Genomic DNA, 14348 nt, shown 5'->3' with positions numbered 1-14348 from the left:
AGTGACATTCCCTTGCTTCAAGTTTTTCTATTAGTTTGCCCATCGCTAGGGGCTGCCTTCTGTTTGTATTGAGGTTACGCTTTGTGATCTATTAGAAGAGTATTCCCTGAAAATTCAGGGTCCTCAAAACACAGTCGGTGTCGGCATCACTACTCCCCCCCCCCCCCCCCCACCACCAAGTTACTTCAGTGGTGGCAAAAATAACAATTGTCCCCTGGGAAATGAAGCTCATTGCTATGGTAACTAATGAAGGTTGCATCATTCTAGGGCACATTTTTAAAAGCCTGAATTTCAACACGGGTAGACGCCTCGTCTTATTTTATTCAGTAGCTTAGCAACCTGTGGTATACTGTTTGTCACCACCCCCAATCTTCCCTCTTCTCTCAGAAAAGTGACCTATATAGATAGTTTTTTTATTATGGGCACGTTTTCACTGTGAATTTGGTTCAGTTCTTAGGTATGTTTACAATGACCTTATTTTCTGGACCAAAAATTAGGACATGTTCTGTGTCTGAGAGGCGAAGGCCTTTGTTACACATCCGTGGTGGCCCATGCTGAGGTCTTTGCGGATTTTCTGAGTGCTGCACCTCTAAACTGTTGGTGTTATTCCAGGGTTTGTCTTTGGCCCTATTTTCTTCTTATTCACCAGGGACTTAGCTACTGCTTATTGTTGGTGACTCCCACATCCCGATCCTCAGCTCAGATCTCACCCCTGGACTCCACACAGGCAGGTAGTTCACTCCTTGACAGTCCTAACGGGAGCGTCTCCACACCCACCCAGCAAGTTCAAGATGAAGTCAGCATTGCCTTCTACAAAAAAATCACTTACTGACGAACCACCCATTCATGCAGCACGCCACACCCAGTCAGCCCCGGAACCCGGATGCTTCCACTTCCTAGATGCTCTCAAGTCTGCCTTCTTCTCTTGTCTAGAGCCGCGTCCTTTTTTGCCTGGTTTACTGGTTAACCAAACTGGTTACTTCAGGGTAAGCAGGCTTCTTCCACGTTTTCCCAAACAAACGAAAAAATTGTGATTTTGTGGCTGGCTGCTTGGCCTCCAGCGGCTCCCCGTTGTCCTCACAGTAAATCCCAGACTCCTCAGCGTGGCCCGCAAAGCCCTGTGTGGCCTCCTGCCTGCTCCTTGGACCAGCTTGGTTCTCATCACTGCCACCTTGCCCCTCCCTGCCTGCTCCTGCCTCCACATGCTGCTCTCCCTATGAGGAACATGCCCCTGCTCCCTCTCGCCCTTCCTCTGGTAAATGCTTCCTCATCCTGCATTTCGGACACCGTCATCTCTGGGAGGCCTTCTCTAACATCTCCTAACCCAGGCTCCATTTCCGAGTTAGATGCATCCCCCACTGCACGTGTTTCTTTAATAGCATCGGCTTCTCCTACCTTGCCCAGTGGTCATGTTCTGCTACCTGTCGCCTGCAGCGGGGGGGTGAGTTTTGAGAACAGAGGTGGTGCTTGTTTGTCTTGTGGTTCCAGTGTGGTTCACGTGCTTGTGCTTAGTAGGTGTTTAATAAATGTCTGTGAATGAATCAGTGATCAACAAGTCAATGATCAAATATATATGTATACACACACACACACACACACACACACACACACACATATGTATATAAACGCACTTGTGAGGCAGTGGGGCAGAATTCCTAACTTCTAGATTTTACTCGTCTTGGGAAGTCCATCTTGTTCCAGTCGCCGCAGTTCATTGTCTCCATCAGTATAAGTGGACTCATAAAGACCACTAGAAGTTAGAACAAAGGGTATGTTTTTCCTGGATAGGATGGGGGTGGGAGTGGAACTGCTGTGGTGCTCGGCTACTTACGTGTGTGCGCACACACACACACACACACACACACACACAGTTCAGCACCTGTGTATTACTACACTCTATTGCCAGCTTGTGTGTATCAGCACAGTTTGAAATAAGAAAGTCAAGTACAAACTGAAATTCAGGAATCTCATAAAGGGAGCATTTGACTTCCTTGCTTGTTTGAAAGTTCGATCCCTCTGTGTGGTCACATTGGCTACTCAGGGGAGGGCTGCCTGTGAGGAGGTCACACCTTTCCTAGTTAAGGTGGGAGTGGAGGCGGGCACTGGGTTCAGTTCTTTGGAGGGAGTTGGAGTGGGTTGGGAGGTAGGGTCGGAAGGCCCTTGCATGTCTCATTTCTTTAGGGTAATGCTAGACACTGGCGCTATAAAATGAAGGATTTGCAGTTCCTTCCTCGTCATCCCACCCAGCACGGTGTACAGATTTCTCAGCGTGAGCTCAGCCTCTTTGCTGCCTTCTGTGCAAGGTCTCTGCAGATGCCATCAGAGAACTTCCTGACAGTGGACCGGTCGGGGGTGGGTGGCTGTAGAGAGGAACTTTTGACTGATCCTCTTGCTCTGTTACAAACGACGAGCACCACTTTGGGGCTCGGCGTGGAGCTTGCCCTGGGCAGGTGCCAAGTATGAGAAAACGCGATTCCTTCTCTGATTGTGTTTGGAGCTCAGTCAAGGAGCAAGCTGGTGCACTGATCGTGGTGCAGTTTGAGAAATACTACAATTTGTCTACCCTCTGTTTTCACCTTAAAAATGAAAAGAAAAAAAAAACCTTTTTAGGTTTAAGGAATAAATAATATTTAAGACTAATATTTAAAAGTGACTTTTACCTGTTGAAATGTGGTCAGCTGTGTCCAATGTAGAATAAGATTATGCTGTTTTCAAAATAGCCCAGCTGCTAAACTGACTGAGGCCCACTGGAGAGATCTTGTCTTATTATTTTTGAAATGAGAATTGATTCTCTCTCCCAACTGTCGTCGTGTCTGTTTCTGCCTTTGTTGAGAGCTCGGGGGAGAGAAGACTACAGGACCCAGTGAGGAGGACAGTGCAAAGTGTGTGGCTCTGTTGGGTTCCCGGGAGGCCAGGACTTTGTGTGGGGGGTGAATTCCATTTTCCTGCCTTCCAGCAGGGGCATCCGTTTTCTCCAATACACTGACCTCTACTGGCTTAACCATGACTCTTAATCACAGCTGGTTTTTTTTTTTTCTTGAAGTTCTTTCCAAGGAAAAAGTTTTATACTTACTATTAAAAGATTTTTGTGTTGCTTTTAAAATATAATTTGCAAAACATTGGTTCTTGCAGGCTTTGTATAGTGCAACTTACATTTCTCTAGGAAAGTCCTGGCTATCCCACTGTTACTTTTGACCTCTAGGATGTCTAGGATGTAGTGTCTTTTTTTTTTTTTTAACTATTATTATATCTCTACAGATAAGGGAACAAATATTTTTATAGAATTTTATTTCTGACCCTCTAAGGTTCTCAATATTGCCCTTAATACATGTTGGTGTAAGGAAGGCAGTATGTTTAGTGAAGAGAGCACAGAATTTAAAATAACTGCAGGTTATTGGTTCAGGCAAACTTAAATTCTGTGGGCCCTCTCATCTCTGAAGGATGATTTCTGTTTCATAGAGCTATCGTAAGGATTAAATGTATATGCAAAGGGCTTGGTGGGGGTGCTGTTGTTTATGTGAAAATGTTTGTCTCTATAATTAGAGTCAAAACTAATTTTAGCCTGCCACCCTTTTGACCTACACAGCTGCTTTAAAAATCTTTAAACAAACCTGTATTAGCTGTATTGATGTGTACCTTTTCTTTTTTTACCGGATTTTTAGAATCACTGTTACTTAAACATTTATCTGTGGACACATACGTACATACATAGCTACATAACCTTATAATTTATGCACCTGGAAAACTAGGAGCATCGATTGCACTAACATCACGGTAGTGTTACAACCTGTGTGCGCATGGCTTCGGTGCTACCTTCAGCTCTAATCCTCACATAAGAAACCGCTCCGCATCTATAGTTACTTTATTTATTTTATTGCTATTTTCTCATCTCCAGTTATTTTACATTCAGTTTGTTGAAAATTAAACTTGCTGTTTTTCTGCCTTCCTGCCCCTCCCGTATTGGGAACAGGTTTGCCACCAGTGCAGTGGTTGAGAGAGAGCAACCTCTGAGGTTAGACTGTGTGAGTTCAGATTGTGGCTCTGTATAACCTAGGGGCTCTCTGTGCTTCAGAGCCCTCCTCTGTGACATGAGATTCATAACCATACCTACCTTGTGGGATTGTTGGGAGGCCACATTTGGAAAGTTGTGGGCAAAACGGTCCCCTGAAAAGCCCAGTAGACTTTTTTGTTCACTTATAGTAGTATCCGTGGCAAATAACCTCTGCCAAGCATCTTGTCTAGCTTGAAGTCTGTTGCCTTCCATTTTGGCCTTTGTGCTCTGCCCAATCGGGTCACTAGGGGAGCTTCTAAGGAAGAAGAGGAGAATGAATCTAGTGTAGACAACCAACAGTCTCTGTCGCCTCGGACCCACCTGTTTTCATTCATCCAGTGAATATTTATCCCGTATTTGCCATGTGCGACGCGCTCTGGCAGCCTCCAGGTAGATAGATGGTGGTGAGCAAGATCATAGTGCGCATTGTCATGCTTAGTTTCTTATTTTTATTTTTCAGATAATAAACACATCTACGAGTAGGTAAGTCAAATAACAGATTGTGGCCAGGGCAGTGAAGGAAATAAACGGAGTAATAGATATGGCCACCTCCCGAGTCAGCCCTTCCTGAGCCTGCCTCGTTTCTCCATGTGGATGAGATACCTTTCCTACATTGCTTGCATGGATATAAAATACCTTGTAGCCCTTATCATTCACCACTGTCATGATAATGTTAAGTTGTCTGGAGCTCCTGCCCGATGCCTGGCACATAGGAGATACCCAGTACATGTTAAAGCAGGGCGTAAAGGACTGGATAAATAATTTACAGGATATCTTTGTAAATTGAGCGAAAAATCCCTTACATCAAGGATTCAAATATTCAGTACGTTGGCAAAGCGGGAACCGTTTTGGATCTTGAACTCTCCCAAGCTGTGGTGGATTAGCACATTTAAAAAAATGGTGATATTAATGACAATAATAATAATTGTTGGCAATTACTGAAGGCCTGCTCTGTGCTAAGCACCATGTCACAGACCTTACGTTTAATCTTTGCAACAGCTTCATACCATAGGTTTGAATTATAATTCTCATTTTCACTAACTAGGAGCTCTTGGCTAACTCAAAGACACCTCTGATTCAAATGTTCAAAATCGAGCTCATGATTCTCACCCCATGTCCTGCCCTTCTCCACTGTTCCTCATCTCCGTGAATGACCACACCATCATGTAGTGGGACAAACCCCAAACCTAAGGAGAGACGTTTCTTTCCTTCGTCTTCTCTGTCTGTTAACATGTATTCAGATCCTGGTAACAAAATCCATCTAACAGTGGCTTAAGGTAAAAATAAAGGGAATTATCTCACAAGCAAGTCTAAAGTCGGTCTAAAGAGTTGGTGGATCAGGGGTATTACTGAGGTATTACGAGGCCAGGCCCTTTCCACCTTCAGCCCTGCTGTCCTCAGCACATCTGCTTCCGTCCTCAATCTTGTCTCCTGTCGAATGTGGTTGCCTCAACTCCAGGCAAAGTCTGTATTGATTGTTTTTAAATTTTTATCGTGAAATTCGCCTACACGCAGTTAACCACTTTAAAGTGTACAGTGTTTTGCTTAGCATAATGTTTTTGACGTTCATACAAGTTTTGCATGTATGAGTACTTCATTCCTTTTGTTGACTGAAAATATTCTAGTATATGTATGTAATTTGTTCATTCACCTGCTGATAGACATTTGAGTTGTTTGCACCTATTGGCTGTTGTGAATTGTGCTGTTATTTTATTTATTGTTATTTTTTAGATTCCAGTATAATTAACACACAGTGCTGTATTAGTTTCAGGTGTATAATGCAGTGATTCAACAGTTACACATTACTCAGTGCTCATCATAAGTGTACTCTTAATCCCCTTCAACCTTTATTTAACCAGTCCCCACCCACCTCCCTTCTGGCAACCACCAGTTTGTTCTGTTTTTTGTTTTGTGTTTTTTTTAATAAAGATTTTGTTTTTTTAGCTAATCTCTACACCCAGGGTGGAGCTTGAACTCACAGCCCCGAGATCCAGAGTCATACATATGCTCTTCCATCTGAGGCAACCGGTGCTCCTTGTTCTCTGTATTTAAGAGTCTCTTTTCTTGTTTGTCTCTTTTCCTTTGTTCAAGTGTTTTATTTCTTAAATTCCACGTATAGTGACATCATATGGTATCTGTCTTTCTCAAGCTGACTTACGTCCCCTAGCATTACCCTCTCGACCCATCCTTGTTGTTGCAAAGGCAAGAATTGTGCTGTTGTGAACATACATGAACATGTATCTGTTTGCATACCTGTTTTCAATTCTTTGGAGTATATACCTAAGAGAATTAGTAGATCATATGGTTTCTGTTTAACTTTTTGAGAAACTGCCAGACTATTTCCAACAGTGGCTGCATCATTTTATATTCCTATCAGCAATGGATGAGGGTTCCTATTCCACTACAACCTCTAGAACATTTACTTTATATATATATATATATATATATATATATACTTTTTATATATATAAAATAGCCTTCCTAGTGACTGTCAAATGGTATCTTAATATGGTTTTGATTTGCATTTCCTGTTGACTGGTGATGTTGAGCATCTTTTCATACGCTTGTTGGCCATTTATTTGTCTTCGGGTAAGTATCCACTAAAGTCCTTTGTCCACCCTTTAATTGGGTTGTCATTTTGTTGTTGTTATTGTTAAGTTGAAAGAGTTTCTTACATAGTATGGACACTAAACCTCCATCATCTGTATGATTTGCAAACATTTTCTCCCACTGTCTTGATGGTGTCCCTCGTGGCACAAAAGTTTTGAATTTTTATGAGGTCTAACTTACTTATTTTTTGTGCTTGGGTGTGGTGTCCAATTCAAGAATCCATTGTTGAATGCAAGGTCATGAATATTTAGCTTTGTGTTCTCCTCTAATAGTTTTAGTTTTAGCTGTAATATTTAGGTCATTAATCCATCCTGAGTTAATTTTTGTGTATGGAGTGAAACTGGGGTCCAACTTCATTTCTCTGAATGTGGTTGTCTAGTTGTCCTTGCGCCATTTATTGAAGAGACTATTGCATTAAGTCTGTAGATTGCTTTTGGGAGTATTGTCATAAATATCCAGTCTTCCAGTCGATGAACATGGGATGTCTTCCCATTTATCTGTATCTTCTTTAATTTCTTTCAGCAATGTTTGTAGTTGTCACTGTGCAAGTCTTTCACCTCCTTGGTTAAATATATTCCTAGGGGTTTTATTCTTTTGGGTGCTATTAAAAATGGATTGTTTTCTTAATTTTGTTTTCATATTGCTTGTTGCTGGTATAGAAACACAACTGATTTTTGTGTGTTGATCTTGTACCTGGCAATTTTGCTGAACTTGTTTATTAGCTTTAGTAGTGCTTTTGTGGATTTATTGGGATTTTCTGTAGGCAGAATCATATCATTTACAAATACAGATAGTTTTACTTCTTCCTTTCCAATTTGGATGCCTTGTATTTCTTCTATTTGCCTAATTACTTTGGCCAGGGTTTCCAGTAATGTATAATAGCAATGGTGAAAGCGGTCGTTCTTGTCTTGTACTTGATTTTAGGGAGAAAGTTTTCAGTCTTTACCATTGAATATGATGTTAGCTGTGAATTTTTGAAGAGTACCTTTTATTGGATTAAGAAAATTTCTTTTTGTTCCTTGTTTGCTGAGTGTGTTATTTACCATGAGAGGTTGTTGAATTTCATCATGTGCTTTTCTGTGTTTGTTGAGATAATCATCTGTGGTCCCCCCCCCCCCCCTTCATTCTGTTAATGTGCTGCATTACGTTGATTGACATTCTTATGTTGAGCTGCCCTTGCATTCTTCTGACAGATTCCATTTGGTGATGATGTACAATCCTTTTGATGTGCTGTTGGATTTGTTTTGCTAGACTTTTTTCATCTATATTCATGAGGGATGTGAGACTGTTATTTTCTTGTGGTATCTTTGACTTTGGTATCAGATAATGCTGGCCTGATAAAATGTTAGGAAGTGAGTAGTCCTTCCTCTTTATTTTTTGGAAGATTGAATAGGATTTTTGTTCATTCTTTAAATGTTTGGTTGAATTCAGTGAAACCATCTGGTCCTGCACTATTATTTTTGATTACCGATTCAATCTCTTGACTTGTTATAGGTCTGTTGAGATTATTTCTTTTGGGTTAGTTTTGGTAGATTGTGTGTTTCTGGGGACTTTTTTCCATTTGATCTTGATTATCAAATTTATTGGCCTGCAGTTGTTCATAATATTCTCTTATAATCTCTTTCATTTCTTTTAGGTAGTAACATTCCCACTTTTATTTCTGATTTTAATTATTTACATTCTTTGTTTTTTGTGATTAGTTCTTAATTTTGGTGATCTTTTCAAAGAATTATCTTTTAGTTTCACTGATTCTCTCTTTGGTTTTCTAATCTCTTATTTTGTTTTTTGTTCTGATCTTTATTATATACTTCTACCTGTGCTGGCTTTGGGTTTAGTTTGCTTTTGTTTTTTTAGTCCCATAAAGTATAAAGTGAGGTTGTTGATTTGAACTCTTTCTTCTGTTTTAAAGTAGGCATTTAGAGCTGTAACTTACCCTCTGTGTATTGCTTTTGCTGCCTCTCATAAGTTTTATTATGTTGCATTTTAATTTTTATTCATTTCAGAGTGTTTTCTGATTTTCCTAGTGATTCTTCTTTGATCCATTGGTTGTTTAAGGTTATGTTGTTTAATTTCCCCATATTTGTGATTTTTTTCCAGTTTTCTTCTTTTATTGATTTTAGTTTCATTTCATTGTGGTTGGAGAAGATATTTTGTATGATTTCAGTCTATTAAAATATATTGACAATTGTTTTATGGCCTAACATGTGGTCTGTCCTGAGGAATGTTCCATGTGCACTTAAGAAGAAACTGTGTTCTGCTGTTGTTTGTTGGAGTGTTCTTTATATTTGTTAGGTCTAGTTGGTTTATAGTGTTGTTTAAATTCTCTAATTTCTTTTTCATCTTTTGTCTAGGTATTCCATCTATTATTGAAAGTGGTATATTGAAGTCCCCAACTATTATTGTAGAACTGTCTAGTTCTCCTTTCAATTTTGCCAGCGATTGATATGTTTGGTGCATATGTATTTACAACTGTTATGCCTTTGTGATGAATTGATCCTTTGTCAATATATAATGTCCTTCTTTATTTCTTATAGAAGTTTTTGACTTAAAAATATATTTTGCCTATTGCTAGCATAGCTATCCTGGCTGTCTTTTGGTTTCTATTTCTATAGAATATCTTTTTTCCATCCTTTTACTTTTAGCTTATTTATGTTTGGGGGTCTAAAGTGAGTCTCCTTTAAGCAGCATAAAGTGGGACCATGTCTTTTTACTCCATTCTGCCATTACCTGTCTTTTAATTTGTAGTTTAATTCACTTACATTTTAAATAATTACTGATAAGGAAGAATTTCTGCAATTTTGCTTTTTGTGTATGTATCACATCCTTTTTGTTGCTCAAGTCCCCCACTGTCTCCTTCTTCTATGTTTGATTGATTTTTTTCTTGTGTACCATTTTGATTTCTTGCTTTTCTTTGATGTGTATTTTTAAGTTATTTATTAGTGGTTGCCAAAGGGATTTTTAACATCCTAAATTTATAACAATGTAGTCTGAATTTATAACAACTTAATTTCAATAGTACTACTCCTGATCAGTTGTGTATCCCTCTTTTCTTGTTATGGTCACAAATTATACTCTCATGTTTTGCGCCCATTACTATAGGCTAAAATTCGTGACTTATTCACACAGGAAACAAAAAGAAAAGTTACAAACAAAACACACAATAATACTAGCTTTTATATTCACCTGTGTAATTGCCTTTACCAGTGATCTTAGTTTCTCTGTATGTCTTCAAGTACTGTCTATTGTCTTTTTGTTTTAGTCTGAATAATTCTTTTTAGTATTTATTGTAGTAAAGGTCTACTAGTAATGAGCTTCATTAGCTTTTGATTATCTGGAAATGTCTTAATTTCTCCTTTATTTTTGAAGAATAGTTTAGCCAGATAGAGAATTCTTGGTTTACAGTTCTTTTCTTTTCCCACATTATCATCTCACTGCCTTCTGGTCTCTGAGCCTTTTGATGAAAAATCTTGCTGCTTTCAAGATTTTCTTTCTGACTTTCAGCGGTTTGATTATTATGTGTCTCTTGTGAATTGCTTTGAGTTCATCTGTCCTGGAGTTCATTGAGCTTTTTGGATATATAAATTCATATCTTTCATCAAATTTGGGAAATTTTCAGCCATTTTTCTTCAAATATTTTTCTATCTCTGTCTTTTTCTTCTCCTTCTCATAGTATATATGTGGGTATACTCAGTAGTGTCCCACAGGTCCCTTAGGTTCTGTTTGCTTTTTCTTCATTCTTCTTTCTTTTTTCTCCTCAGACTGGGAGGAGACTAGGTAATTTTAAGCATCCTATCTTGAAGTTTGCTGATTCTTCTGTCTTCAGACTTCCTGTTGGGCCTCTCTAGTGAGTTTTTCATTTCAGCTCCAAAATTTCTATTTGATTCTCTTTTATATAAATTCAGTCTTCTATTCAGATGCCCTACTTGTTCATACATCCTTATTCTGATTTCCCTTAGTTCTTTATTTATGGTTTCCCTTTGGGCCTTTGGGCATATAGATAGTTAATTTAAAGGTTGTTTTATGTTGTTGTTGTTGTTGTTTTGCTGGGGGGGAGTGAGTGCAAGCAGTGGAGGAGCAGAGAGAGAGAGGGAGAGAGAGAATCCCAAGCAGGATCCACACTCAACACAGAGTCCGACATGGGGCTTGGTCTCACGACTGCGAGGTCATGACATGAGCCAAAATCAAGAATTGGACACTTAACTGACTGAGCCACCCAGGTGCCCCTAGATAGTTAAAGTTTTTGTCTGATAGGACCAATCAGTGTTGGATTTCTTCATTGGTTTTTGTCACTTTTTTTTCCTATGAAAAGGCCATTTCCTGTTTCTTTGTATACTTTGTACTCTTTTCTTGAGAATTGATTATTTTAGACAGTATAATATAGTAACTCTGAAAATCACATTCTCCCTCCTCTCCAGAGATTGCTGCTGTTACTTTGGAATGTTGCAGTTTTCTGTTTAGTGACTTTAACACATTATTTTTGCAAAGACTGTATTCCTTATTGTATGTGATCATTAAAGTCTCTGTTCTGTTATCTCTGAGGTCAACCTGTGATTTCTTCCAATGCCTGGACTTAATAAAGAAAAAAGGGGTCTTTGTCTCTTTAAATTCCTTTGACGGGCATTGCCTGGGAAGCCCTTCAGCCTTAGGGGTTTGAAACAGTGGCCAGTCTCTCCCTCCGCTCTCAGTGGACCAACAGGCAGATCCGAACACACATCCCCAGTGTTGGAGGATGGGTTCCTACCTTGGTACCAGCAAGCCATTCTGTGAGTATGGGCCACTGTTGCCACAGCTGCCTTCTCTAGGGATGAGGAATGCATGGTGGCAGCTGCTAGTAAAATGTGAAATTCACTGATATATACCAGCTTCTTTCTTCATCAAGCATTTTTCAGATGCTGCAAGTGTCTAGCTAGACCCCAGAGTTCTAAAATAGTTCTTGCCAGCTCAGTAGTTGATTTGGTTTAGGGACTGATTCCTGGAGCTTCCTGCTCTGCCCTTTTTGGTGATGTCACCTATTTATTTTTGTTGAGATAATAAAGTCCATATTAAAGTGTTGTACTAGCATATTTAAAAAATTTTTTGTTTAAGTGAAACTGATAGGTATTTAGTGTATATATTGAATTACTTTTCATAAGTTATTTACCATTATATCTGTCCATCTCATAAATTAGGATAGTTGGCCCAAAAGATGAAATTTTGCATCTATATATATAGCTGTGTCACTGTATATCACTATGTTGTATCTTGTGGCTGAGAAAAATGGCATTTCTTTATTGTGTCTGTAGTTGGTCTGGTTTTTTGTCCTGCTACTCCATTTGGTGGGAGACCCATTGATTAGGGAAAAAAATCCAATACAATTTAAAACTTAGTCTAGTATGATGACTGAAATATGTAAGATAAAATTGCTCAGTCTTTGTCTGCTTTTTTCCCTGGGATGATTTAAGTGTGTGGGGTGAGAGGTATGGCCTATATGATATTCTGGCAGTGGGGAACTGCCTTTTCCCCTTAGTTCGAGTTCTGCTACTTCCTCTGGTTCCTAGAAGAGTGTCCTATTACCTTCTAGTTGTGTTTGCCTGGCTGACATGTGCCGATGATGTCATGGCTGATGTAACTTATGGTGGGCCTTTCTGGTTGGTAAGAACCTAGTGGTGCTGCCTCACTGGTTCATTTTCTCTTTGGCTCCTTCTCTCTGAGCTCTCCTAGGCATCTGCCATGTCTGTATCTGGCCTGCTGGCCTGGAACTTAACCCACAGCCTTTGCTGCAGAATCTCCCTTGTTTCACGGTGGGCCCCATTGGCCAGCCCTCTAGCTCAGGAATCTGAGTCTCAGAGTTTATCATTACCTGACCATGTTTGGAGAAACCTTCACTCAAGATAATGGCCTGGCACTACAGTAAGACAAAGCACTTACTATGTAATCCTTCTGTGTATGTCAGATTCTTCATTTTATCTCCTCACACTTCCTTCACTAGTTAAACCTAATAACTTCTCTGACAGATGAATGCTTCCAACAGACTACGGCAGAGGTCACATACTAGGAGAGGCAAAACAACAAAAATAGTAATTTTCAAGCACCTTTGCTATCGCATGTGTGTATATAGACATATATGAGGACAATATTCACAAAGGTGTATGTAATTCTAAGTGTACACAAGTCTTAAATTTAAGAAATAAAGGATCTATAGAGAGGCATAAGTGGTATGCTTACACATATATGTGTATATGCAGTATATATATAGTTAAGATCTATATGTATATATAACATATGTAGTTAAGATATATATAATTAAAGTTAAGAGGTTTGGTTTCTATCAATGAACATTTTCCCATGACTAACAATGCTGTGATTTAACATACACTTTTTTTTTTTTTTCTTTTGTAGGACCGTTCGTGTATGGCTGAAGAGAGACAGTGGACAATATTGGCCAAGCATATACCATATGATGCCTTGTAAGTATCTGGATCTCTGTCTTTAGGAATTAGACATGGACCACTTCCTTTCCAAATTGCCTTCTCTGTGTTTCCTTCTTGAGTGGGGATGTCTGAGGGTTGAGATTAACCTTATAATGGAAAGTACCATATTAAATCATTTTAGCTCTCAGTATGTAAAATAGGAAAATTGTTCTGAAATTGACCATATATTCATAGTTTCTGAATAAGATTAATGGAAGACGGGCTATAGGACATCGGCTTTCTGATTACAGCTGTCTCCCTCCTTTCCAACTTTTTGTTTCACTTTCTTGTGGAGTTCTCGCTTCGACATTTAAAATTTTGCCTGGTGATTACCTTTGTGAAGTAAATTTGTTCTTGCACTATTGTTATATTATTCATTCAAATACAAGACATTCAGCGTTGACCGTTTGGTGCCCACAAGGGCTTGCTTACAATTGAAACATTCTAAGTAGAAGTCAGCCTCATGTCCTCAAGATTTTATATGCGAAATACGTCCTTGTGCCGATAAATAGCTAATCTTTAAATATATTCTAAAACATCCTTAGATTTGATTCTTAGACTTGTGTGCTGGCAGAAGTTCTCCTACAGAAGAGCTAGCACCTCTAAATAGGAAATATCCTTTTAGCCTGGCATTTTGTCTTTAAAAAGTGATGAAGTTTGGGGATCCTATTCCATGTTTATTTGAGTATAAAATAGTTATTTAATTTTGTTATTAGTTATATTATTCAACGTTTCCCTGACTCTCCTTCAAATCTTAATTAAAACTGACACCCTAGAACAATCCCTCAGGTTTGTCCTTTGGGCCTGTGTCCCCTCCGGCTTGCTACAGCGTGCACCCCGTCCCTGGATACAGGTACCCCAGTTTGAGAAGTATGTGCCACGGTGTACAACCGGAATAAATTCATGCTGAATTATAGATGTGATTAAGTTTATGCCTCTGGCAAAAGAATGCTGTAATAACTTAAATAGCTATTTTGCTTGTTTATGAACAAATGAATTATTAAGGATATAATGGGTTTCTGTGATTTTCAAATTACCTTTGAGGTTTTGTGTGGCTTTAGAATTTTATAACAAACAAGTGATAACCACAAAGCTGAACCAAGTGGTCAGTCCTGCATGAGGGAAGAAGAAACTTCTTGTGGTTCTGAGGACTTGTATTGGCCCCTTAACCTGTTGAGCCTCCAGCAGACAGCATTTATGCAGCAAAGGGCCTAGGTGAACTTCCTCTTTAAGCGGTG

The 14348-nt window shown here is 39.2% G+C and overlaps 1 protein-coding gene across 7 annotated transcripts in view; it reads left to right on the top strand.

The window, feature by feature from the left end:
- WDFY2 (WD repeat and FYVE domain containing 2) overlaps window positions 1-14348 on the top strand; it is a 179029-nt gene that overhangs the window by 61219 nt on the left and 103462 nt on the right. For 4 of the 7 annotated variants that reach the window (XM_042963255.1, XM_042963131.1, XM_042963482.1 and 1 more), the window contains exon 2: window positions 13040-13107. In XM_042963255.1, coding sequence (XP_042819189.1) covers window positions 13040-13107 — 68 coding nt within the window. Of the gene's footprint in view, window positions 1-4511; window positions 4535-13039; window positions 13108-14348 lie in introns of all 7 variants that reach the window. The other 3 variants (XM_042963067.1, XM_042963213.1, XM_042963501.1) reach the window with 1 other exon arrangement.

This window comes from Panthera tigris, chromosome A1, assembly GCF_018350195.1.
Source record: "Panthera tigris isolate Pti1 chromosome A1, P.tigris_Pti1_mat1.1, whole genome shotgun sequence".
Taxonomy (NCBI): domain Eukaryota; kingdom Metazoa; phylum Chordata; class Mammalia; order Carnivora; family Felidae; genus Panthera; species Panthera tigris.
This window is presented reverse-complemented; position numbering and strand designations above follow the sequence as displayed.